Genomic DNA, 25,801 nt, shown 5'->3' on the forward strand with positions numbered 1-25,801 from the left:
CCATTTTCACCAGATTCTTTCTACCAGTATCTGTTGATGTCTAAATCGACGTGTAAGACTCTCCTTTGTTGAAGTTAATTTAGAGCTTCCTTGTGACAATGATAGTAATCGTCTTCGTATTAAGAAGTGACCAGGGGTCAAAGATTCTGGCTCTCCTAGATCCGAGTATGTAAATGTCAAAGGTCTGGAGTTCAATATAGCTTCCACTTCTGTTATGACTGTCTCTAATTCCCTGAATGTCAAGGATGATTTTCCTAAGATTCTCTTCAGAAGAGCTTTAAGAGACTGAACCATACGCTCCCAAAAGCCTCCCCACCATGCCGCCCTCTCAACTATAAATTTCCATTTGATTCCTTGCTTAGAGAACTCGTCTTGAACTTTATTGCTTTTCATCACCTCGTTCAATAGCTCTAATTCTTTTTTCGCTCTTTTAAAGGTTTTGGCGTTATCGGTGTACACTATTCGGCACAAACCTCTTCTCGCTATGAACCGTCTAAATGCAAGCAAAAATTTTTCTGTGGAAAGGTCAGCCGTAAGTTCTAAATGCACGGCTCTGGTTACAGCACAGGTAAAAAGTAAAACGTAAAGAGTAAAATGTCTTAGATAATTCTTTTCCACTTTTCACGTACAGTGGACCCGCGTAATCTATTCCGGAGTTCTCAAATGGAAAGGCTTCTCGGCATCTGTCTGGTGGGAGAGGTGCCATATCTTGCATGAAAGGTTTAGTTCGAAATATTTTGCAGACATTGCAATTGTACAGAACACTTTTAATTTTCTGACGAGCCTTCAGCAACCAAAATTTATCTCTTATCTGATTTAAAGTATCTGCTATTCCTCCGTGCCCTACCACCTGATGACTGTGAAGAATAATTAGATCAGTCAAATCATCTTTGTCGGGCAACACCATTGGATGTGCTTGTTTGTAATCCAAATTTGAATTTTCTAATCGTCCACCAACACGAATTACACCACTTTCGTCTACAAATGGAGTGAGGGACCTTAGTTTTGATTCTGAACTTAATTCATCATTGTTCTTCAATGCCCGTATTTCATTTGTAAAATTTCGCTCCTGAACACGTTTGATCCAATAAGTTTCTGCCATTTCCAATTCGGTAACCTGCAAACATCCTGATAATTTCGAGGTATTTTTAATATTGTTGATGAACCTTAAGCACCACGCAGTAATTCGGTAAATTCGGTGTAAATTGCTGTAATTTTGGGTTTTAAATAAATCTTCGGAAGGTTCGGTAACGCATGCATTTACGAAAACTTCCTTTGATGTTTTTCTTAGTTCCTTGTTGGAATCTTCAATGTTCTTTGTGAAACATAAATTCGGTTTTGGCCAGTGTTCCATTTCTTATTTCAACCACGTGGGCCCTTCCCACCATATGCTATTCTGCTTCAGATGTTTGAAATTTTCACCTCTAGTTAGTAAATCAGCTGGATTATGTTCACCAGGCGTATATCTCCAGTTCTAGACATCTGAATTCTTCTGTATTTCCTACACTCTGTTTTGAACGAATGGCTTCCACCTTTTCACATCACTTCTAATCCAATGTAACGTTATACTAGAATCGGTCCACATATATACAATTAAATCAATGTCCCGAAGTTTCTTTTGAATGTAATTTGACAAGCGTGAGCCTATCAAAGCACCCATCAATTCCAATCTGGGAAACGATAATTTTTTAAAAGGTGCTACTCGTGATTTTGATGTAATGAAACTTGTATGAATAACTCCATTTTTCGAATAACGAAAATACAGAACAGCTCCATACGCTTTCTGACTCGCATCTGTGAAACAGTGTAACTGTAAACCATCCTTTATATCCCTTTTCACAGCACCTGCAAACTGATGTCTTGGTATTTCCAAACTAGAAATATGAGCTAATTCATCACACCAGCTTTGCCAATTCTTTCTGAGATTTTCTGGTATTTCAGTGTCCCATGCTATCTTTTGTTCCCATAAATCTTGTAATAAAATCATAGCTCGAATGGTGTATGGATTTAAAAACCCCAGTGAATCAAAGAAACGTCCTACAAATCTCAAGATTTCCCTTTTAGTTGGTATGTTATCTATCCTTTTGGCATCTTTTACCAACTCTTCAATTTCTATCAAAAATGTATCATTTGACTTATTCCATATGTATCCCAATACTTTAGAACAAGTCGAATAGTGTGAAAAATCTTCTTCATTCCACACCCTTTGTAAATTCGTTTCATTCGTTTTCCACTTCCGCATGTTAAATCCACCTTCTTTCAGTATGCGTTTAATATGTTCCGATTCCTCGAATGCTTCTGATTCTTCATCTCCTCCAGCGATTAAATCGTCAACATACATATTTTCAGTTAGCATGGAAAATACGTTCGGATACTGTAACTTGTATTTGTCAACATGTACATTAAGAGTTGCTCTGAGAAGAAACGGACTAGATGTTGCTCCAAAAATTACCCTTGTCATACGAAGAGCCTTTATTTTGGTTCCATTTAATTCACCATTGTTCCATAGAAACTTGACTACGTTTCTGTCTTCATCAGCAAGAGAAATCTGCAAGAATGCTTGTTCGATGTCAGCTGTAAACGCAATTCGATTTTGACGGAACTTAAGGAGCAATTCCAGTATGTCTGGACACATCTTAGGACCTGAATGTAAACAGTCATTTAATGACAAACAATTCTCCGCATGTGACGAAGCGTCAAAAACCACACGGAGTTTTGTAGTTTCCTTGTTTTCTCTTATAACGGCTTGATGCGGCATAAAATACGTTTTTGGTCCAATTTCAATGTTACTCTCTTCGGCGATTCCTTCTTTTAAGTACCTATCAATTACTTCGCGATATCTGTCATAGAACTGTTGATTATTCTGAAATCTACGACTTAAACTCTTAAATCTAATTTTAGCAATCTCCAGATTATCTCCTAGCTCATTTGAATTATGATTCCAAGGAAGGCGCACAATATAACGATTATTTTCAAACTTCACAGATCTTTTGAAATTATCGAAAACTAAATTATCTTCTAATTCGAGTTCCTTATCCGAATCATAATTTATCCCCATAGAATCGAGCTCCCAGAGATTCTTCAGCAACCTAGACAGCGATTCATTCTGTGTATCTTTATTATTATGAACCACAACCTTCATAGTATTCACATTACTTGGGAAAATTCCGTAAGCCCGTTCTGTTCCACTAATGGTCCAACCCAATTTTGTTTCAACCGCTACTAAGGAATTAGACAGTCTGTGAACCTTACCCGTAACTATTTTCCAATAAAAATCCGCTCCTATCAGTAAAGAAATTTTCGGCTGTTTATTCCCTGGTCCCCATTCATCGGAAAGTTGTATGCCCTGTTTTTTAATAAGATTAACTATTTCATTTCTAGGGGAATGAATATGTGATCCATTAATGACAGTAATAATTAAAGCTTCTATTTTGATTTCATATCGATTCTTCGAATTACGCAAAATGAGCCTGGTTTTTTTTAACATTCTGCGCTTCAGACGTCGTGCAGCCGAAAGAGAATATTTTTATTTTTCTTCTCCAATAACGGGAAGTTTTAATTTCTTACAGATGTCCTCTCTAATAAATGTTCGCTGCGATCCTAAATCAAACAACAAGCGAACGCTTTGCTGGCGCCAATTGCCTGCGTTTATAATTTCAGCTCGTGCTGTCAGAAGAAATGAGTTATTTGCTGTTGCGCAATCGGAAACAGAAGAGACTACTGCCCTTTGGACGGGACTCTTGTCTGACGCATTCGTTTCGTCAGAATGTATCAATGTATGATGTCGCCGATCGCAAATACCACAAGTTAGTTTCGATTTGCACATCCTAGCTAAATGGCGTCTTTTGAGGCACCTGAAACAAAATCCCCTTCGCCTCAACGCTTCCCTTTTTTCTGGCACAGTTTTTTGACATGATTCTGACGTATGATTTTCAGAACAGAACAAACAGCTATTAGATAGTGATGTGTTTAACGCTGCCGCTGAAGGAATTCTACTCTTATTATAATCCCGATTTCTTTCGCTGTCTCGAAAACGTTCTCCAAACTGCCGCTTATTTTCCAAATGGGATTTCTTTTCAGTGACTTCAGAATCTGTTGGCTTAGTTAAAAATCCTGTACGTTCTCGACTTTCTATTTCTTTTCTTAGAAAATGGAGCAAATTCGTAATTTTTGTCTGATTATCATCTTCATACTTCCTATTAAATTCTAGTGTTAAATCATTCGGAATCACCTTTATTAATATCGGATATAATAAGGTACTGTACGAATCCGGTAAAATATTACACGATTCTAATCCTCTAATTTGTACTTCACAACGATCATATAATTTTCGAAGTGCTGTCACATCGCCAGACCTTTTAACCGGAGTCAGAGTTAATAAATTGTTCATATGGGTATCTATTATTAGTTCTTTGCGTCCGAAGCGATCTTTTAATATTTTCACAGCCTTCTCGTAATTCTCCGCTGTTAATGTCAACCCTTGTATTGCAGTTTCTGCATCGGAAGTAAGAATTGACTTTAAATAGTTAAATTTATCTACGGCATGTAGACTTTCGTTTTCGTGTACAGCTGTCTCAAATCGTGCCCAAAACCCGGGCCAACTGCACACGTCCTTTCCCGAAAATGTTTCCAGTGCCAATTTGGGGAGTTTAATTTTGTTCTGCGATTCAGTGACATTTCCATATGAAGTAGAATTAGCGCTATGTAGATTAGTATCTACATATCTTTTCGCGCGTAATTTCCAAATAATAATTTTACTTTTATACTCTTCTCTAGACATTATCTCATCTTCTAAATTTGTTACATCAATTAAAGTTTCAATACCATTATCCGCTAAGATTAGTTCTTCTTCTTTACTAATTAACTGAGCAACCGTTTCTTCAATTACATTTTTATCCCCCTCATTATCAATTTCTGTTTCTATTTTATTTATTAGCCTCGTAACTACTGCTCTTATAGCAGATCGTTTCTTTTTTAATTTTTCTAAATCCATGTTTTTGCTTAAGCAAAATCTATTAAATTTCAGTTCAAATTCAACCCAATGGCCCCACGTTGGGCGCCACAATATTATTGTTTTATATTCTTTATCTTACTTCTAACTAATTAATCAAGGTAAAACAAAACTGCTTACCTTGTTCCAATGGGTTCGGCCAGGGCCACTGGATGCATTCTTCTCAGGGACTCTATCTGTAAAATCTTGAGAGGGATAATTCATAAATGATAAACTTTCTTAACACAAACATATTTAATGAAGGCGTTAACGGTTACATAATTTTTACATAATGAAAGGTTAAATGTTCGCACGACGCAGCGTGCGACTTCTCAGTCCCGAGTTCTCGTGATCTCTAGCGAGAGTTCATAGTTCGAGATGACGTCACTCAGCCATCGGATCTCAGCAAGAGTTGAGTTGCAACACCGCCTGCCTTACGGAAATCAGCGTAAAATGCTGGTACCTGGGCTGATTGTGCGCATGCGCGAACGAAGGTGTTGTGAATAGCCTCTTAGCTATTCGCACCGTCTGTGCGATTAGCCACTGCGTTACTTAACTGTGACCATTTTAATTGAGGAATACTTTTCAGTGAGTTTTCTGTTCTGAGGGCGCTTTGATCACGTACGATGGAGGCAGGATCTTAGAAGAGCTCCTAAATTTTCAAAGTTTTTTTTATCAGAAAAAGATAATCTATTTAAGAAAAATTTTCCCGAATATCCTCTACATTGTCTCGTTCTCAAAACCGACAGTTCTCCTGTATTTAAAGGCCTTATCTTCCTTGCAATCTTTTACAACACCAAGACGGAACATTCAGATAAGTAGAACTTCTTTTCTCTAAGCTAAATCAAATATCTGTCACTAAAGTACCTTTAAATTCATTTATTTATTATGATCATTATTATTATGCTCATTTTATTATGTTCTGGCATTAAATACTTATAATTGCTTTAAATCGTGTGGCTCCTTTTTTGTTTTTGTTTCTTGGTTACCATCTCGTAGGGGCGCTATCCTTATCAGTAGCCCTTATCAGTAGTGTAGTCTTCTAGCGCTACCCATTGCGGCCCCCTAGAGGAATTTCTCGAGAGGCAAAAAACAGGATCTTGGGCCTCAATGAATGTATAGATTTGTAGTTTTTGCTCTTTTAATCTATATTTCCTATCTATTTAAATTAAAAGCATACATTAATACAGTGTGCCTCAAATTGATAAAATAGTACACATGTAATAAATTATGATCATTAACTTAATAAATAAATAAAATGCTTATTTTTTAAAAAAATTAATATTAAAATAAAAAAAACTCTGTAAATTATTTACTTATTTATTTTAGCTGATGTGTTCTCGCCTTGTTTTAGATTTATGATTTTATCTGATGGTGTTTTCTGAGTATATGAATACGTTGGAAACCGCAATTGATGATGTTACTTAAGTTAATGTATAATTTTGCATGATATTATATGCATCTTGATCTTATGTGTCTTCTGTTACTGTGTCTCAAGGTAGAGGCTAACATATTGTTTCCCATGTTAAAAAATAAAAGTTTAATTTAAAATTTTTAAATTTTAGTTTCCCTGTTATAGCAAAACTTAGCTTCTAAACTAGACTGTTATGTGACTGGACCCTCAATATTTATATTTTATTATTAATTTTCCCCCATCTTCACATCTATTCAGCTTTACAAAACACACTCATTACACACACCTGGAAGACTATATTTAATGTAAATGATAACAACTTCCTTTGACTACACTCATGGACACAATCATGGAGTTTTTTTTTTAACAAAATTCTCTTTCTTCCTTTCCTTTTCTTTCTATAGCCTCCTTTTTTTTAAATTATAAACATAAATTTTTTTCCCTTTCCATTATTTTTGGGCCATTTATTTTTTACTTTATTTTGTCCCATCTTTTCTTGCTGGCCTTTCGAACTCGTATAAAATATACGAAGTTTCTTTTTACTCTCCTCTGAAATACGAAATTGCCCTCTTTCTATATACCTTTCCTTCGCACCTGAGCTTGATTTTTCGCCCATCGGTGCAGAAAGACTTAGCGGGTGCAACAAAAGACATCTGTCTACTTTGGGCCCTATTCACGACAAGGAGCGTAAATAACGAACTTCTCTTAACGGACGACCGCTAAATTTCACGGCTCCAGTAACCGTAAGGACTGTTGGTTAAATTGGCATTCGTGACAACGGCCGTCGGAGGGATCCTTACAGTAAGTAACTTTCGTTCGAGAGTTGGGGAAGTTCGTTAAAATAAGCCAATCATATTACAGCTACTAGAGAGACAGGTTGACTCATCAGCCATGTTCAAGCGTGGGCCTTGTATTGTGGCCACGCTTTAGGGTTGTATTTCAGGTTTGGGGTGCCATTTTTGGCTCTTTAGCGGTGTTCGCTAAAACGTTATTATTTAACATTCTAGGGTATCCAAACTTCCGATTTTTTGCATTCATATAAAGATGTGTGGCTTTGGACCCCCTTTTTTCTCTGCAGCTTCTTTCTTGTATTTTTTTTAAACTGCCAAATTTCTCATATGATATGATAAGTTATATGATAAGTTATTTTAAAAGTTTCTAAAACATTTTCATATATTATATTTCACATTTGTATATTAGTTAAAAATACTTTCTTTACTGAATTTCAATTTTTACTTTTAAATACATTTATAATGTTAAGCATCTCAAAATCTATTTTTTGCCAATAAATTTCTCCCAGCAGTATGCTTAAATTTTTATGAGGTTGTACTGGATTTATAATCATACTTTCATAGTTATTTAACTTTTTTCCTTTTAGAATTAAAGGTAATTTCATGTGTCATATAAAAATTAGAAGTCTCTCAGTGCTCTATTTGTATGATAATTCTTAATTTCTCAGTTATGGCATTTCAGTACTGATGGAATTAAGCATATTACGTTTATTTACATTACATGTTAAAATATTTAGAGGCCATTAAAGCTGTGGGTACGAATTGGTATGAATACAACTTCAGTAATTTTTAAGTTTCTAAAGCTTTCCTGAATCGACAGATAAGTTTCTAAAATTGTCAATAAAGTTTTACATGATAAATACATAAGTGCATGCTGGCGCATTAATATATCTAGCAAGTTCACAGTTTAAACTTCTGAAAAAAATTAATAGCATGTCTGCATATAAAGCATGTTTTTTATTTTAAATATGCTATTTGAAGTTTGCTCATATGGAATCTAACATCTATTATTGTAGCAAACAGGTTAAAAATGTTATTTTGCATGTGTTTCCAGAAAAGGCAGCTAAAGGCTTTATGATTTTAAATACTGGTTCAAGACATGCACCTTTAAATTAAAATGCTTAGGTTGAAGTGCAGAATGCTGTAAAAAATACTTCAGTTCTCTGATGGCAAAAAAAATAAATTTTTGTATAGATTTAGTAGAGTAAAAATTCCACATCAAAAACATTTTTTTCACCTTTATTTAGGTAAAACGAAGTTAAAAAATAATACATACATAAATAAATAAAAATAATACTTTTTCATACGGAATTTGCAGATATTATTTACTAATCAATTATTTGTTATTGATAGCTACTTTTTATAATACATAGAAAAAATACTGATAAATTTATAAGAATTTACATGCATTAAATGATGAAAAAACATACGTATGCTGTTAATACTACACTTATCTGAATATTTAATGACAATTCCATAACCTGTATACGATTCAATCTATACCACTGCAAGGACAATGCTTAAATCACAGTTCTTATTATTTAATTTCCATATGTAAAAACATAAAAATATCATTTAGCTACAGATGTATAGATTAAGGTCTCTTGTAGCAAGCATATGCAAAACACATATAATGAAAATAATGCAAAAATAGAAATAAATTTCACTACATTAGGAAAGAACTTGCTTTGGGACTTGATGTAGATGTCCCTTCTGATATTAAAATTGTAGGCTTAAGAGATATGATTTTGAATAGTAAGAATTATAATGAAGACTTTACTAAAGAAATTCTAGATAAAATTATAAATGATCGTTTAGACAGGGAAAAGTTAGAAATTTTAGAAAAAGAAAAAGATAAGCAAAGAGCATTTGAAATGGAAATTTTAGAAAAAGATAAGGAAAGAGTATTTGAAATGGAAGAAAAAGATAAGCAAAGAGCATTTGAAATGGAAGAAAATGATAAGCAAAGAACTTTTGAACTTGAAAAATTGAAAATAGAAGCGGAAATCAGAAATAGTAATGTAAATGATTCTGTTCCTTCTAATGTCAGTAGAAGTAATATTGGTGATATGAGTGAATTAATTCATAAAAAATGATTTGAATGAAGGTGATATAAGTTTTTATCTAGTTTCATTTGAGAGACAGGCACGACGTATTGGGTTAGAAGAACAAAACTGGGTTTCTCAGCTGTTGGGTCTGTTGCCTTATGAAATAACTCAATTAATTGCCCGTGAATCAGAAGAGAAAGCTAACGACTATAAGCACGTTAAGCAACTGCTACTGAGAAAATTTAAGTTAAGCCCTGAACAGTTTCGGCAAAAGTTCGTTGATCATATTAAAACTTTGCGTAATACGTGGAAGGACTTCACGTTTGAATTAAAAAAATTATTTTGAAGAGTGGCTTGCTGGATTAAATGTAACAGATTTTGACTCTTTAAAACAACTTATTATTACTGATCAATCAAAGAAGAGGGTCCCCGCTGCTATCCGAGACCATTTCATTGATTATTGGTCTAAATTCATTAATCCTGAAGAGTTAGCTGAAAAACTAGATGAATATGAAAATATTCGGGCAGGGATAAAAGTACTTCAAGTAGAAAATAAAACTTTTAGGCATAATTCTAAGCCCAAATCTGGTTCTAAATTTTATGAAGGATCCTATAATCAGTATTCAAGACAAAGAAATGTTAACGATTCCATGCAGACAGATGGTAATTTCAAAGTGGGTTTTAAAAACAGTTTTGATAATAAATACAATCTGAGAGATAAGTTTTATAAAACAGACGAAAGGAAAAGGGAATATAATTCTGGCATCCGCAATGAAAAGGGTGAGCCGAAATGCTTCAATTGTAATGATAATGGACATATAGCGACGGATTGTCCACAGCCTAAAAAAGAAATTATTTGCAGGAAATGTAATGAAAAGGGTCATACTTTTAAAAAGTGTACGTCTAAGAATCCAGACTTGACAAATGTTAAAAATAATTTATCCGTGGACCAGAATTCAGGTGTTTCACCAGCTGTATATTTAAAGTATGCTCGCATCAATAATGGGGAACAAATTACTGCAATCATAGATACGGGTTCTAGTTCGTGTTTATTGAAACAGTCTGCGGCTAAGAGACTGAATCTTATTGTAAAACCTGATGTGGAGGAATTGTTTGGCTTTGGGAACCAGAATAAACCAGCCGCTAGAACATTGGGTAAAGTAACTGTTAACTTAGAGATTGATAATGTGGAAGGAAAGGACATTACAGTTCTAATTGTAGGAGATGAAACGCAACCATGCGACTTATTAGTTGGTCGAACATGGATTGATTTACCGCATATTGCATACGCCAAGATAGGAAATACCTTGCACATACGCTATGCTAATGACTGCCCATTTTCACAGTTGCAAAATGATAGCAACACTCCGCGAATTAAACTGAAGGCTTCCCAAGAAACTCAAATCGAAAGTAATACGGTTAATTTCGTGAAAGTTAAAACTGATGAAATAAATAACGGTTATGTTTTAATAAGTGGATCGGAAGATGAGTTAGGCTCATTATTGGAAGTAATACAGGGAGAAACAGTGATACCAGTCACTAACTACAGCGATCGAAAGCTAATTTTGAAAGAGAATCAATGTATCGGTAGAGCGGAAGTAGCAGAATTAGTTGAACCAAGTTCAGATCAGAAAACTGAAAATTCAAGTCAAAAGGAAATACTGATAATAAATGAAATTAAGAAGTTTAGGAGACCGATTACTTTAGAAGAAATTAAAGTTAATAACAATACTACGCCAGAAAGAAAACAGGAAGTTTTACATTTGATAAATGAGTATCGAGATTGTTTTGCATTAAATATGGAGGAATTAGGGTGTACAAACTTAACAAAAATGGATATTAAAGAAATTGAAGGGAGTAAGCCTATTTGCATGAAGTCGTATAAAACCAATGCCGAAGAGCGTGCTTCTATAAAGAAGATAATAAATGAATGGAAGAAATATGGAATTGTTACTGAAACAAGATCTCCGTATGCTAGTCCAGTTTTACTCGTAAAGAAAAAAACAGGTCAATTACGATTAGTGATAGATTATAGAAAGTTGAATTCGCAAACTGTTAAAGATAAATTTCCACTCCCTAGGATAGATGATCTCCTTGAATGTCTTAGTGAGTGTAAAGTTTTCACTACATTGGACTTAGCTCATGGATATTTGCAGATTCCTTTAACTGAAGAAGCGAAACTGAAAACAGCTTTCATCACTCCAGATGATACTGGTCAATTTGAACGTATGATCTTTGGGTTAGCTAATGCACCTGCAGAATTTCAGAGACTTATGAATCAAGTTTTAGGTCCATTGCTTAATAAAGAAGTATTGTGCTATTTGGACGACATATTAATTCCGGCTAAATCTTCGGAAGAAATGATGGAAAAACTTAGGAAAGTGTTTGATAGATTGAGAGAAGCAATGCTGACATTGAAACTGACAAAATGCGAATTTGGAAAAGATGAAGTTGAGTATTTGGGATTTCTAATAAAATCAAATGGTATGCAACCTGGACCAAGAAAAGTACGAGCCATATTAAACTTTCCTAAACCAACCAATGAACATGAAGTTAAACAATTTTTAGGTCTTACAAGTTTCTTTAGAAGGTTTGTACCGAAATACGCAGAGAAAGCTGAGCCGCTAACGAGACTGACGAGGAAGGATGAAACATTTCGTTGGAACGAAGATCAGTACTTTAAAGGATCATTTAACTAATGAACCAATACTAGCATTCTATAATCCCGAAGCAGAGACTGAAGTGAACACAGACGCGAGCAACAAAGGGCTGGCAGGAATGCTGTTGCAAAAAGGTGAAGATAGAAAGTGGCATTTAGTTTATTGTGTAAGTAAAGGGACAACAGAAACAGAAAAGAATTATCATTCAAGCAAATTAGAATTAATGGCTATAGTTTGGACTTTGACACGACTTCGACAATTTTTAATTGGAATCCGATTTACGGTAATTACAGACTGCCAAGCTTTAGTTTATTTAAACGAGAAGAAAACTTCAAATCCTCAGATAGCAAGGTGGAGTAATCTGATCCAGGAATACAATCTTGAAATAAAGCACAGGCAAGGCAAAAGAATGAGTCACATAGATGCATTGAGCCGATCGCCAGTTGATCAGCCAGAAGAAACTTTAGACTATATAATTGAAAACAACTTGGAAGTTTGTTTAACGCTAACGATAGATGAACAAATTCTTATGATTCAGCATTCAGATCCAGAATTACGCAAATTAATAGACATTTTAAAGAAAAAGATAAATGATAGAACGAATGCAGAGAAATATGTAACTGAAAATTACGTCTTGAAGAATAATCGATTGTTTCGTAAAGTGAAAGATCAGGAAAAGGAGAAATTGTTATATGTCATACCTAAATCGATGAGAAAAGGTATTGTAGTATAATTTCACGATCTTTTGGGACATTTTTCAGCAGACAGATCTGTTGCCAAAATCAAGGAATCATACTGGTTTAAAGGAATGAAACGATATGTTATGCGTCACATTTCGATCTGTTTCGAATGCCTAGTAAATAAAATGCCTAGTGTTAAGAAACAAGGAGTACTGCATCCAATGAGACCTGGTAGAAAACCTTTTGCAATTATACATATAGATCATTTAGGACCATTCGTAAAAAGTTCAAGAGGAAATACAGAATTATTTGTAATAATTGATAATTTTACGAGATTTACACGCTTATATCCTATGAAAAGTACTGCAACCAAGTATGTGTTAGTTGCATTGAAGAGTTTTGTAGATGATTTTGGGTTACCAGAAAAAATTATCAGCGATAGAGGAACATGTTTCACAGCGAAGGAATTTCGAGAGTACTGTCAAAATAATGGAATCAGTCATACCCTCAATTCAACTCAGCATCCAAGTGGTAATGGAATGGTGGAAAGAGCAAATCGAACAATTTTGGCTACGATTAAAACGAGTATGGAAAATCCGAATCAGAGAGACTGGGACAAAAAGATTAAGGAATGCGAAAGAAATCTAAACAATATGATAAATAAGACTACAAATAAAACTCCTTTCGAAATGCTTCACGGTTATTCACCAAAATTTAACGACGGATTGATGAGGATGATTACAGATGAAGACGCAGATGAATGGGAGAATCCAGTAATCTTACAGAATGAAGCTAGAAAGAGAACTGAAGATATGCAGATGAAAATGAGAGCAAATTATGACAAGAAGAAAAGCAATTCTTTAACATTCGAACGAGGAGAAATAGTAGTTATGAGAAGAGTACCTAAATCAACTGGAGAATCAACCAAAACACAACAAAAGTATCGAGGACCTTTGGTAGTTACCGAAGTTTTACCAAGTGATACCTATAGACTGACTCAATTAGAAGAGAAGGTGAAAGGACATTTCTTTAGTACGACAGCTCATGTGAGCCAATTAAAGTCACGGCAGTGTCAAGCTGAATCAGAAGAAGACGATGATGATGGTGATGACATTAGTGTTACTGAGGATAACGATAACAACACGCCGCATATTACTAAAACTAGGACACGGAAAAAGAATAGAAAACGACGGTGAATCTATATGACAGCTACAGACTTTCGAACTATAAACATTAATATTACAGATTTAATTTTTTTAAATATAAGTTCTTAATGTTCCGAGGTCGTAACTAAGTCAGGATGCCCGAATTTAAACGCAACGTATTAATTTTATTTAAAATATATTTTCCCGATTGGCAACAACAGTTTTTTTTTTCAGAACGATAATATTTTTGAACTGTAAGTTTTTGAGCAGTAATGTTGACGGTAATGTTTCTGAATAAAGCAAGTATTTAACAATTAATGTTTTGACGGAATGTGTTTTTAATAAAGGAACTAATTAATTGCTAACATGTACTTGCAATTTAACAAAAACATGCATGAAATTTAACATTAAAATCTAAAGCACTAGTATTTAATAACAGTTACATGTATTAAATGAATTTAATCACACTTTTAAGAATGCAATTTTCTGATAAATTAAAATTTTTATACAAAAATAGAATTAATTTTGTAAAGCTACTTAAAACATATTTCTTGTTCACACATTTAAATAAATTTAAAGTAAGTATACTTAAAAATAGAACATGAAGATTTACTACTAGATAACAATTTGTCGAATATTTAAATTAATACTTAACTTCTTCAAAATTCCTAAAAAACACAGAATATATTGATCTTACTATAAAGAAAAAACAAAATTATTTATAATTTAGATCACACTATCAAGTTTTTAACACTGGCGCCAACTAGCAGATTTGGCGACAATATATTAGAATCAAAATAGAATGCTACTTTAAATTACCAGTCGTACAGTAAAATTAAATAAAAATAAGGCGCATCACATTTTTAACCTTTGTGATAACCCAGCACAAAGTTTACATGAAATGTAGGATTAAATTTTACAAATTTACAATACAAATACAAATACAATTACAAAGGATTAAATTTTACAGTATAAACTCTTTGCGATAATAAAAGAAACATCACAAACAGTATTGGCGATATTTTACTGCACAAACACATGCACATTCCGCAATTGATTTTGTATTTATAAAATCAGTTGATCGTCAATAAGTGACAGTGAAATTAAAATACTCATTTTGGAGAAATACGAAAAGTAATTTTTCTAACGTTCTATGGATTCTAAAATACGAAGCTGAACTTACCTCACCAACGACACTCTCCTGGGCCCGGAAGTCATTAATCTTGACGATAATTAATTATCCATTGTCTATATTGTATGTAAATAGAACGCATTGCTTCGATCACGGAAAATTCGCTGCCGACGCAGAGAAATTCAACTGATTTCATCCAAATACGCTTCAGCTAAAACTGACGAAAAACGTCCGCCATGTTTATTGCCGGAATTATAACCATCTGTTTATTTAACACGAAGGGTCAGACCTGTCCTTACTTTAACAGCCTTCTCGTCAAATTCAACGCTAGCTTTGATGAGAATACCAATACTTGCGATTTAACTGCTTGTGACGTCAGAGTACCACGTGATTCCGTAAATCTCACTTAACGCTGTGGTTAAAAATGTCATGAATCGGCCCTTTGTCTGTCTGTTTTCTGTTCTCTGTGATCGATTTATTTCAGATTCTGATTATTTAGGATAGCCTTGTTCTTTCCCTGTTAAATTTATCTGTGTTGTTATTTAGAAAAATGCGTTGCTTTGATTTTAAATCATAGCCATTGCTTAGTTCTTAGCAGTGTTATAATTAAGAGAATGAATTTCATTTCTTTCTCTGTTTCCGTACCGAATATATGGCGCGCAAGCTGCATGTTATTTTTTGTTCGGATTCTTTATCACCATAGAACCAAGGGGGAAGCTCACTGAAAAACAAAACGCACGGGAGACCAGCGGGGGAAGGTGAGAGGTTAAATAACTGAAGCTGTTTTTTTTTTCTTTCTTTCCCACATTTTTCCCTCTTCCCCCTACATTCTCCTCTTTATACCGGCGTCAGACTGTGCAGCCAAGGATTCTATAACCTATGAAGAAGGCTATTCTAACCTCCTTGTGTGCAGCCTTGAAAAGGAAAAAACACATGTAAATAGGATTGACAGATGCGAACTTAGTAACGGTTTTTTTAATATTAATTATTTTTACTTGATACATTATTTTAACATATAAGCATTTTACGATATATTAAAGCAGTATTTGAAGTCGCAAAATTATCATAAAGAAATGATGGTGGTCACAAAAATTTCGCAAAATCGAAAACACTAAAATTTTCGTATTACAAGTTTGTAAAAATTGCGAATTTGCGAAAAATCGCACGATCTGGCAACACTGTACCTAAGCTTGATTTTTAACATTGCGGGCAGAAAGATTTAGCGATAGCAAAACAAGACATCTGTCTGTTTCGTCTGTCTGTCGAAATTCTCTGCATGAAATCTCCCACGTTGCTGTTTGAGCGTTATTTTAAATTGTTTTCATTGAATTACTCGTTTTCTCGTTGTTTAGTGGACTCTGCAGAAATGAATACAATATGTTTGAAAGAATCAGGTGATCGAAAATTTTATTCATTACCTCAGGAATATTCTCGTGAGGAAAACCAAAATATTAGAATTTGCCCCCACAGTGATTCTCTTCTAAAGGAGATATATTCAAATATTTCTAGCCGAGGAGCTCTTTTCGATGGCCCTTATGGTAGAAGATCTGGTATGTATAGGAGCTATTTATGACAGTTATATATTATGAATTCTTTTTGTAATGCACGTGCAATCAACCACATCTAAAAAAAAAAAAAAAAAAAAAAAAAAACTGTTTGTCTGTTATCTTCTCCACAACCTATGATAATAAACGTTCTTCTTTCATGTAACTCTGAAATATATGCATTCGTTGAAAATCAGTTTATTTGCATTCTTTAGAGGGCTGTCTGTCTAAGGAAAGATTTGTCTTTTTGAAGGAATTTATAAGGGGAACTAGCTCGTATTTACATTACGTGTAAGCATAAATTTTATCAGTAAATTAAAAATATCAAGATATAAGTTCAGACCAGTATATAATCAATCATTGAAAGAAAGTTTGTTTGGTTTATGAGCATCATAAACTATTATTAGTCTGCTTGTTGCTCATTCATTCATGATGTCCGCCCTATGAAATAAAATAGGATCTTCTCATTTCACTTGTCTTCCTGAACTGTTTTATTTCATAATTGTTAAAACCTTTATATATTGAACAAACAAAGTATCAATCTTAAATTTGCTATTTAATTTCCTAAATCTTTAAGTGCAGCATCTCTCTTGTCTTCCATTAACCTTTTCGCGACGGCGCACCTTTGTTTAAAACGCTCGTGCGGGACGGAAGAGAATCGAAGGCAGTCACCGTACAGGACGGAGGTTTTGCATCGTTAAGCCTAATTTTATAACAAAAATCAGAAAAACAAAAGTTTCGCTTCTAGCATCGTAATTTTTGGTATCATTTTAGATTATTACTTGAGCTCTTATGTATGTTAAAATTAGCCCTTAAAACATTTATTTCTTTATTTTACATGGAAATATACTTAAAAAGTTGCTTATCTTCCATAATACTTTTCGGAAGAGCTATTCAAATTATTCTAAAGTTTTAATTGATAAAATCCATCAATAAAGTTTAAAATTATTAAAAAGAACACAATAAAGACTATTTACAGTAAGAAGTAACAAAATTTAAAACGAAAACGAGTGTGGTAAATTTCGAAGCACAGAGAAGTATCACCTTGTAACTCTTAGAAAAAGTATCACTTTTTAACTCCTTAGAAAATGAATCAGTACTCTCATTTGCGTTAGTAAATGGTTCACTAACCATACTAGGGTATTCTTCCTCTGATAAATAGCGCCTCCTTCCCGTCATAATAGACTGGAGGTGAGGCTTTCCTAAATAAAAAAAGAAGGAACGGAAATATATCTGAAGGCAATGCAAAACGTAAAAAAACTCCGCACAGTAACCCTAAAAGACCGTACAAAGTAGAGGAAAAAAATAGAATAAAAAAGGAATTGGATATAAATCAGATACGAGAATGTTTTCATTAGCACGCAGCGATTTAAAGAGCCGAGCTGCGTTTGTTTACATTACGATTTCCCCCCTCCCCAGCCACAGCTGACAAGCAAAATACCAAAAACAGCCAGAATATAAACAATCTGAAGGTCAGAATACTAAAACTATGTTCAGTTTAAATGTAATGGACACAGAGTGCCATCTAGTGGCTATTAAAAATTGTTTCAGCTTAAAATGCATATCCCCACTGCCCGTTCACTTGGCCAGTTCTCCAGGAGTGCATGGGTGAACCGCCCGGGCCTCACATGCGTCCGTACGAAATGCATATATGATTCGCCCGTCGCGAAGAGGTTAAATGCTTCCATGATAAACTTGTGTGGTATCTACCATTCTTATACTTGATATCAAATTTGAAAGACTTCATTTCTGAATCTACAGTTTCGTCGTTTTGATTACATTACAGTCCCACAAACCCGACAACTTTTTTGGAACTTTTTTAAGATACGAGGGCTATCCAGAAAGTAGATTACGTTTTGGAATAAAAAAATAAACAAAGTATAGGAAACAAATTTTATTATATACAGATGAAAGCCACACTCAAATACTACTTTTCTACATAGTCACCATACAAATTAAGGCATTTATCGTAGCGATGTACGAGCTTGGAAATTCCTTCGTCGAAAAATTCGGCCGCCTGCGCCTTCAACCACTTCGTTACCTCTTCTTGCCTTCCATCTTGCACAAAACTTGTGGTAACCAAGCTTTTCGCTGATGATTTCGTGCAACAAACTTCGCGAAATTTGTGGAAAACTCAAAGAAAGTTCCGTTATTGTGAAATTTCGATTTTCACGGACTTTAGCATCGACTTTTTCGAGAAGTTCGGCGGTCACTATGCTGGGTCTCCCACTTCGATCTTCGTCGTGAACATTGGTTCGGCCATTTTGAAATCTTATGACCCACTGACGCACTCCACCTTCAGTGATAATGTTGTCCCCATACACTTCACGAAGCTGCCGATAGATTTCTATCGGTTTACAGTTTTTTGCAGTCAGAAACCTTATTACTGAGCGCAGCTCGCGGGATTTTCCATTAACGCAGACATTTCAAACCGTCACAGTATCTGAATGGAGCACAGCACGAACCTCTCACTAGCACGGCTAGATGCAGACTGAGCTGCGCAACGCTCTGACCCCAAGATGGCCGCGCTAGCCCCGCCCCTAGCGGACACAGACGGAAACGTAATCTACTTCCTGGATGGCCCTCGTATATGTAGGGCAAACAGAGCGAATATTACATACAGTGCTTATAATTATTATTTATGCATCGGCGTGTTATGTATGTGCGGCACATTATGTTAAGTTTCCGGGACTTTACTGTATTACTTTTGAAACCTAAATTTTCTAACTTCCAAAATTTGTAATTGATCGGATATCAAGTTTTCATTTACAATTAGTTTCATGTTTATTAATTCTCTAAAATCATTATTTACTTTACCGTGTAAACACCACCCAAATAATGATTCTCTGGCCACTATATATATTTTTTTTAATTCTTTTAATTTTACCTGTAATTATGGAATAGTAGAAATTTGCTCCAATGAGAATGTTGATTTTGCAGTTTTGTTTACTATAGTCAGCTAACTGTAAATTTTTCAAAACTTTGTTTTCTTTAGCAAAATTTAAATCTGTAAGGCAATAATAGTATTGGAGGTACTTTTGTTTTCTTTAGCAAAATTTAAATCTGTAAGGCGATTATAGTATTGGAGGTACTTCCTGTTTCTAACACGAGTTCAACATCTATACTAACAAGGGTCTCTGATATTTTCGAGTTTTGCTTTAATGACATTAAATGCGTCTTCTATTGCAGTTTTATCTACAGACAAGTAAACATAAAGTGATTATTTTCTAATAATCGCAAGAGTAATTTTACTAGATACATCTTTAGTTATGAAAGTTCTCATTGAATCATTACCTAAAAGAATTCTCACATTTTCCATTATTCTGAATCGAATCAGAAACAGTTTATAATAAAATTTTATTGGATCTAGTTTGATCGGGATTATATGACAAAACTGCAGAAATAACATTCAAATCCAACATTTTCTGTTCAGTTTTATCATTATCTTTTTCCTGATGAAATGAATAACAAATCAGTTTTAAATATTTAATAAAAGTTTTTTGCTAATCTTTGGAATATGGTAACAGGTAGTTTGGCGACATTTTGGTAAGGCGATAAAGGTTACTAGCTAGGACTTTAGCAGTATACATGGATAAAGTCAAGAGTGTGCGCAATTCCATTTTTGTACAATTCTGGGATTTTTTTTAAGTGAAGATAGGTCGACGTGTACGTGGATACCGTGTATGTGCAGTTCTTAAAAACGCAGCAAGCAGTTTGCGATTCTGCACTTTCTCCCAATTTCGCACTTTATCTTCGTCATGATTAAGCACTTTTGTTCCATAAAAGTTCTAGCATAAGCGTAATTCAACTAGCAGATTGTTGGGAAAAAAAAAAGCCTTTACTTCGTGAAAACAAAATGGTGTCCAAACAAAAACTAGCAGGTTGCTGTAGCAGGTTTGGTCGCCAAAAAATCGCCAAGTTACCATAATCCAAAGATTAACCAAGTTTTTTTTTTCTTTTCCAAATTTCAGAATTCGTTGAGTTGTGACACCTGTCCTCGCAAAAGACACGTTGAGAATCGACCGATGCTGCTAAAAATTCAGAATTGGGTGCCCTTTGATTGTTGGCGATTCTTTTTTGACGCCAAGTTCGGCGCTTAGAAGGCACAATATCAAGATGGCCCATACACAAAACCAAAATAAGAAGTCAAGGAATTGCACAAACTCTGTGTCCATGTACACATCGATCTGTTTTCACTTAAAAAAAATCCTAGAATTGCACAAACTAGGCATTGCGCACTGCCTTAAATTTGTCCATGTATACATCAATCTATTTCCATTTAAATAAAATCAGGAAGCTAAAACAAAGTTAAAACTATCATGGTAAACAGAAGGGAGGTTTCATCGCCAAATTTTTAAAAAAATTATTGCTAATCGAAGGGGCACCCAATTCTACATTAGAGCCATAATTCATCTGTCGATGGCTTATTTTTTTTTTAACAGGGGAATGTTTCGGTTTGAAAAATAGTGCCTTTTCTAATCATGAGAACTTCTCTTTTGAATTATAATTGACAGAAGCTTCACATTCTGTGCTGAGTATATAATTTCTCAAAAAGTCTAATAGACCTTTTAAAAACTAGGGTAAAAGTTTACAATTGGGTGAGTTTTCATCTTTAATATTTTGGCTGTGATCCGTAGGAAGCAGAGTCTATTTTCAATGCTTCAAAATTGATCTGTACTTTGTATGGCCAAGAAGTTTTCTTAGTCTGTTTACATCTTTAGGATTTCTAACAGGTGAAATATTTAAAAGTTGCCCTAAATGTGAATTAATTAAGATGTTCGTTTGTCCAAATCTGAAATGCAACATTTCTAGAACAGCTTCATAATCATTTTCAGTAAGAGTGAAACTGGAAATAGCTTTATTGGCTGAGCTATCGAGAAAGCTTTTTAAACAAATTCATTTTTCTGTTTTTGATAAATTTGGATTTTTATCTGTCATGCTTTCGAATTGACCCATAAGTTCTAACCAATTTGAAGAATAACCATAACATTTCTCAGAGCTTAAATTGTGCCAGAGTCCAGCTCTGGTACTTCTCAGTTTATGGGATAAATCATAATTCTAGACAGAGCGCACTGGAGCTCCCAGCACTTTTTTTTATATAATTATGGAACAACAATTTCAGTAGAAATTTGATCTGGAAATTTTATTTTTAGCAGCAATAAAATTATATTAAAAATCACTTATTAAATTTTAATTTATCTCTTTATATTTTATTTCATTTTAATTTAATTTTTAATAAATAATAATCAATCATTGATTAATGATGAGATAAATAATGATTAATAAATATTAATTGTTATTATTAATAAATGATTATTTATTAATTTGATAATAATTAACTATTTAATTATTAATGATTATAATAGTCATTTTATTTATTTGCTCTTGTTCCTCTTTCCTGACAGTCTTCCATAGGGCTCTGGCACTTCTAATTTTAAAAATTAAGCCGACATGTCAGTTTAGGTAATTTTATAGATGATGTTTCTGTACTTTGGTTTGGAACATTACTAGAACTAGACATGTTTATTCCTTCATTAGGATTATTATCTCAAGTACTCTCTGATAATTCTTTTATTTTAACAATTAGGTAACACTTGTATTTTATTAGATTATTGTGATACTTTTCTATAGAATTAATTTCCACATCACAATTCTTTAAACTTCTTCTGTATATAATTATCAGTTAATTTGATATTTTCAATTTTAGTGTTCAAACAATTTATTAATGCTTTTAAATTGCTCATTATTAATTCTTCAATAGTTAGCTTATAAGTTTTGTAATTGAGCCTTCTCCCTAGCTCTTACTTTTTTCAACTGTTCCAGTTCCATTCTAAGTAAAGGAAATAAATATTCTCACCTTTTCAGATGTATTTAATGGCATTTGACTCTTGACACTTACAATTCCTTCAAAATAATAGTTGAGAATAATCATTAAATTGTTTCTTTGTAATTTTATTTTCCAGCTCACAGGATGAACCATAAAACAATGGTGACATCAAAAGCGACACTAAGCTAAATTGTAATTATATGTTTAAATTCAACATGGAAGCAGTGTTTCAACATTATTTACAGGTTAATTAGCAAATGAATCCACATATATGATGTCTGTAAATCAAAAGACATGGTTTAATACACCATTCATGTCTAGTATCTATCACCTGTCTGTTCTCTTCACTTCAGATGGTATGACTGAGGTATGACATCATATTTATTTACGCAAAGTATTTACGAAGAAAGTGGAACACATGGTCAGGCTCTATCTTGCATAAACCAGTTGGTGCCTGGGTGATCCTTCAGTGCTAGCGGTGTGACGAAAAATTGTTCCAAAACTGCAGTATTCACATTCACGTGAGAAAAGGGCCAAAAAATGTCTACTGCCTACCGTTGCCCAATTAATAACGTTGGGTTCTCCCAATGTTTGCACAAATAAAAATTTCCACAACCCTCAAAACACCAGTTTTTTTTTTTTTTTTTTTTAAATTTTTATTTACAAAAACATTCAGGTGGAAGTGTGCCTCAGTTGTGAGCCAGATGTTGCCAACGTGAAATCCTTCATCATCAATCATTGTGAGAATCTGGTTCGCAAGGTCGGCCCTTTGTCAAACAGCTCAAATTAACCAAAGGTAAATTGTATTAAAATCTTAGAAAAATGACCATTATACATTGTAGGTTGCTACAAAAGTGTTGAGTATTGGAAATTTACAAATGGATTACTATTACTATTAGCAATTTTTAATGTCACCAAGTAATATTGGCTAAAAGAGTAGCTGACAGCTTAAAGAAAAACTTTATTAAAAGAAAAATTAAAGTTCAAATGGAAAAAGTCATTAAAATATGCAAAAGCAAGGAAAAATGAAAAAGAAAAACTTGTTAAAAAAAGAGTTAACAGTCTTCACCCTTACTGGCTTAAAAAAGTGACATTTTAGAAATTAAAATGGACAATTTGTTAGTTAAAGTAAGAGTCAGAATTATAAATAGAAGAACTGAAAAATTGCAAAATGTACATATATAAATACTATGTTTTTTCCCTCACCCCCTTAGCTTCAGTTTGTCATGTTAGGTTTAAGAATAGTCTTCATAATGTGATAAAATTTTACAGGTGGTAGACATCTGTCATAAACTGTATTTTAATAAATGCCAGTGAAATTCGATAAGTTGTCCAAGTCTGTGCAAATAAAATATTTCTTTTTTGCTGCTGCTCAACTTCTGTACAAATATTTTTCATACAAACTAGTTGATTATAACTAGTATTTTCTATTACTTTGTTGGAGATTAGTTTTCCAGTAATTAGCATTATTGAAGTAAAGTTGAAATTTTTTCTCTTGTCATAAAGTCATAATTCGTAGTGATTGATAATGCAAACATGAAGATAATCCAGCCAATTGATCTGAGTTACCCTTGTTTAGTTTAGACAGGAATGGTAGATATTCGGTGAGATTAAAATCGTTGAAAGCTGTGATATTATCAATATCCAAAAGTAAAGGTAAATTTTTGCCAATCATTTATTGAAAATGAATGAAGAAATTTGTACTCTTGAAAATAAGTACATATTGCAAATGTACTATGTTGAAAATTTGTGCCTATTGGGATTCCATTTATTTGCAGATAGTATTCTGAAACTTTACATAACGATGAAAAAGCGAGAAGTTGAGATAGACTTCCCAGCTATTAGCATCTAAAGCATTAAGCATACCTGAAGCTGATTCAGGTAGGTTACTGATGATTTCTTTAAGCGGCAGTGATGTGTAAAGATTTTCATAGCAACTTTATATCAAGTATTTTGATCTTTTTAACTGCATTTGGAACAGGAACTATGTTATTAACAATCCAGCTAAAGTGGTGTTCTTCATTAGCTTTATCAAAAATAAATTTTAAATTCTTATTAAGTTTAATTGAAGAAATGTAGTTGAACATTTTCTTGTGGTTCTTGGTTCCATTAACTATATACCTGAATTTAATAGGGATCTTGTGAAACTTGGACAGTGCATATAAGTTCCAAAAGCCATTGTTCTCATAATTAAGCAATAAATGAAGTTTTTTGTGAAAAGTAGGAAACTTGTTAATAGTTGATCTTTCATTACTTTTGGAAAGTATGTTATTGGTTGAGTTCTTTTTCATTAAGAAGTTGGAAAGATTTCTTACAGATAATGCTGAAATTATTGCCTGCTTTATCTATTTTTGTGAGGCGCAGTGGCTAACGCATCACACAGCAGCACCACAGGTCTGGGGTTCGATCCCCGGGCTGGGCAAGGTCATCTCAGCCTTCCATCCCTCGATTTCCATCTCTTGGGTTGATAAAATCAGTACCAAGTTTGCTTGGGGACTAAACACTGGGGGTCCTGTGACAAGCTAACCACTTGTTCAGGGCATATGCTTATGCACCCCGGGGCCCACGGTCATGAAACCAGATTTCAGGGCACTGGTGGCCTTGGCCCACTTGTGCCACTGAGTTTAGTTTATCTTTTTTTGTAATAGTGAATTTGGCCTTAAACTCAGAAATTTTCTTTTTTAATCTCTGGCCAATGGATTATGGCCAATCTGGTCAACCTTTAAGCTGTGATTTCTGTTAAGTGCTAGTTTGATTTTGCTCAAAAGTGCTTGCTTCCTTTCCGTAAAAGTATGAATGGGAAGATTTACTTTAGAGCTGGTATTCAAAATGAAATCTTCAGTGTTGCCTTCAATGTTTTTAATGCAAAGAGAAAAGGAACTGTGCTTGCTAGCCTAAATTTAGTTCCTTTTTTCATAAGAAAAATCATTAATAGTATCAAAATTGCCTGTAATGATGTGATTATAGTAAGAATCATAAACTGGATCTTTACAATATGAAGATGCTGCTTCATGATGTTTGATAATCCAGTTGCATAGTGTTTTAATGTATTTGAAACAGACTTGTATCTTTGACTCACTTGCACGAAAAAATGTTTGGGGTTTTTTAAAACCATGAAAATTTATTCGGACTTGAATTATGTGTTACTTAGTTTTGCTTTACCAAATTGTGGCTTACTTTTTATGTATTTTGCTTTCTTCTGTGCTCTTTTGATTGCCTAATTTAGAAGCAGTTAGAAATGACTTCATGAATTTTTTATTATTTATTTTCTGAGGTTCTTTAAATTTTAACCAGTTATTTTATGTTTGGAATCTGTACTGTCGCTTCTCTCTCTCTGTTTTTCCACCGGAATGTAAATTAGTTTGTGTGTATTTATAGTGAGGTTTTGAGATTGTTAAGACAGAGTGTGTTCTGCTTCTTGAGGCATTGTTATTAGGTTTGCCGCTTTAGATAAGAGTTACATTATAGTTGCCGATAGTTGAAATCCATGTTGGTGAAGTCCTGAGTAAATTTGCATTAAATTGTTCTGTGGAGCTTTTGGCTGTTCATTTATTTGATTTAAGCTTTGCA

General features: G+C 33.8%; 1 protein-coding gene across 2 annotated transcripts in view; it reads left to right on the forward strand.

The window, feature by feature from the left end:
* Positions 1-16,098: 16,098 nt before the first annotated feature.
* LOC118202189 (uncharacterized) overlaps positions 16,099-25,801 on the forward strand; it is a 115,244-nt gene continuing 105,541 nt past the window's right edge. The window contains exon 1 of one of the 2 annotated variants that reach the window (XM_085809583.1): positions 16,099-16,410. In XM_085809583.1, coding sequence (XP_085665709.1) covers positions 16,137-16,410 — 274 coding nt within the window. In that variant the 5' untranslated portion in view covers positions 16,099-16,136. The remainder of the gene's footprint in view (positions 16,411-25,801) is intronic. The other variant, XM_085809582.1, reaches the window with a different exon arrangement.

Source organism: Stegodyphus dumicola, chromosome X2, assembly GCF_044657685.1.
Source record: "Stegodyphus dumicola isolate Sdum_Otavi_A_Nest chromosome X2, ASM4465768v1".
Taxonomy (NCBI): Eukaryota; Metazoa; Arthropoda; class Arachnida; order Araneae; family Eresidae; genus Stegodyphus; species Stegodyphus dumicola.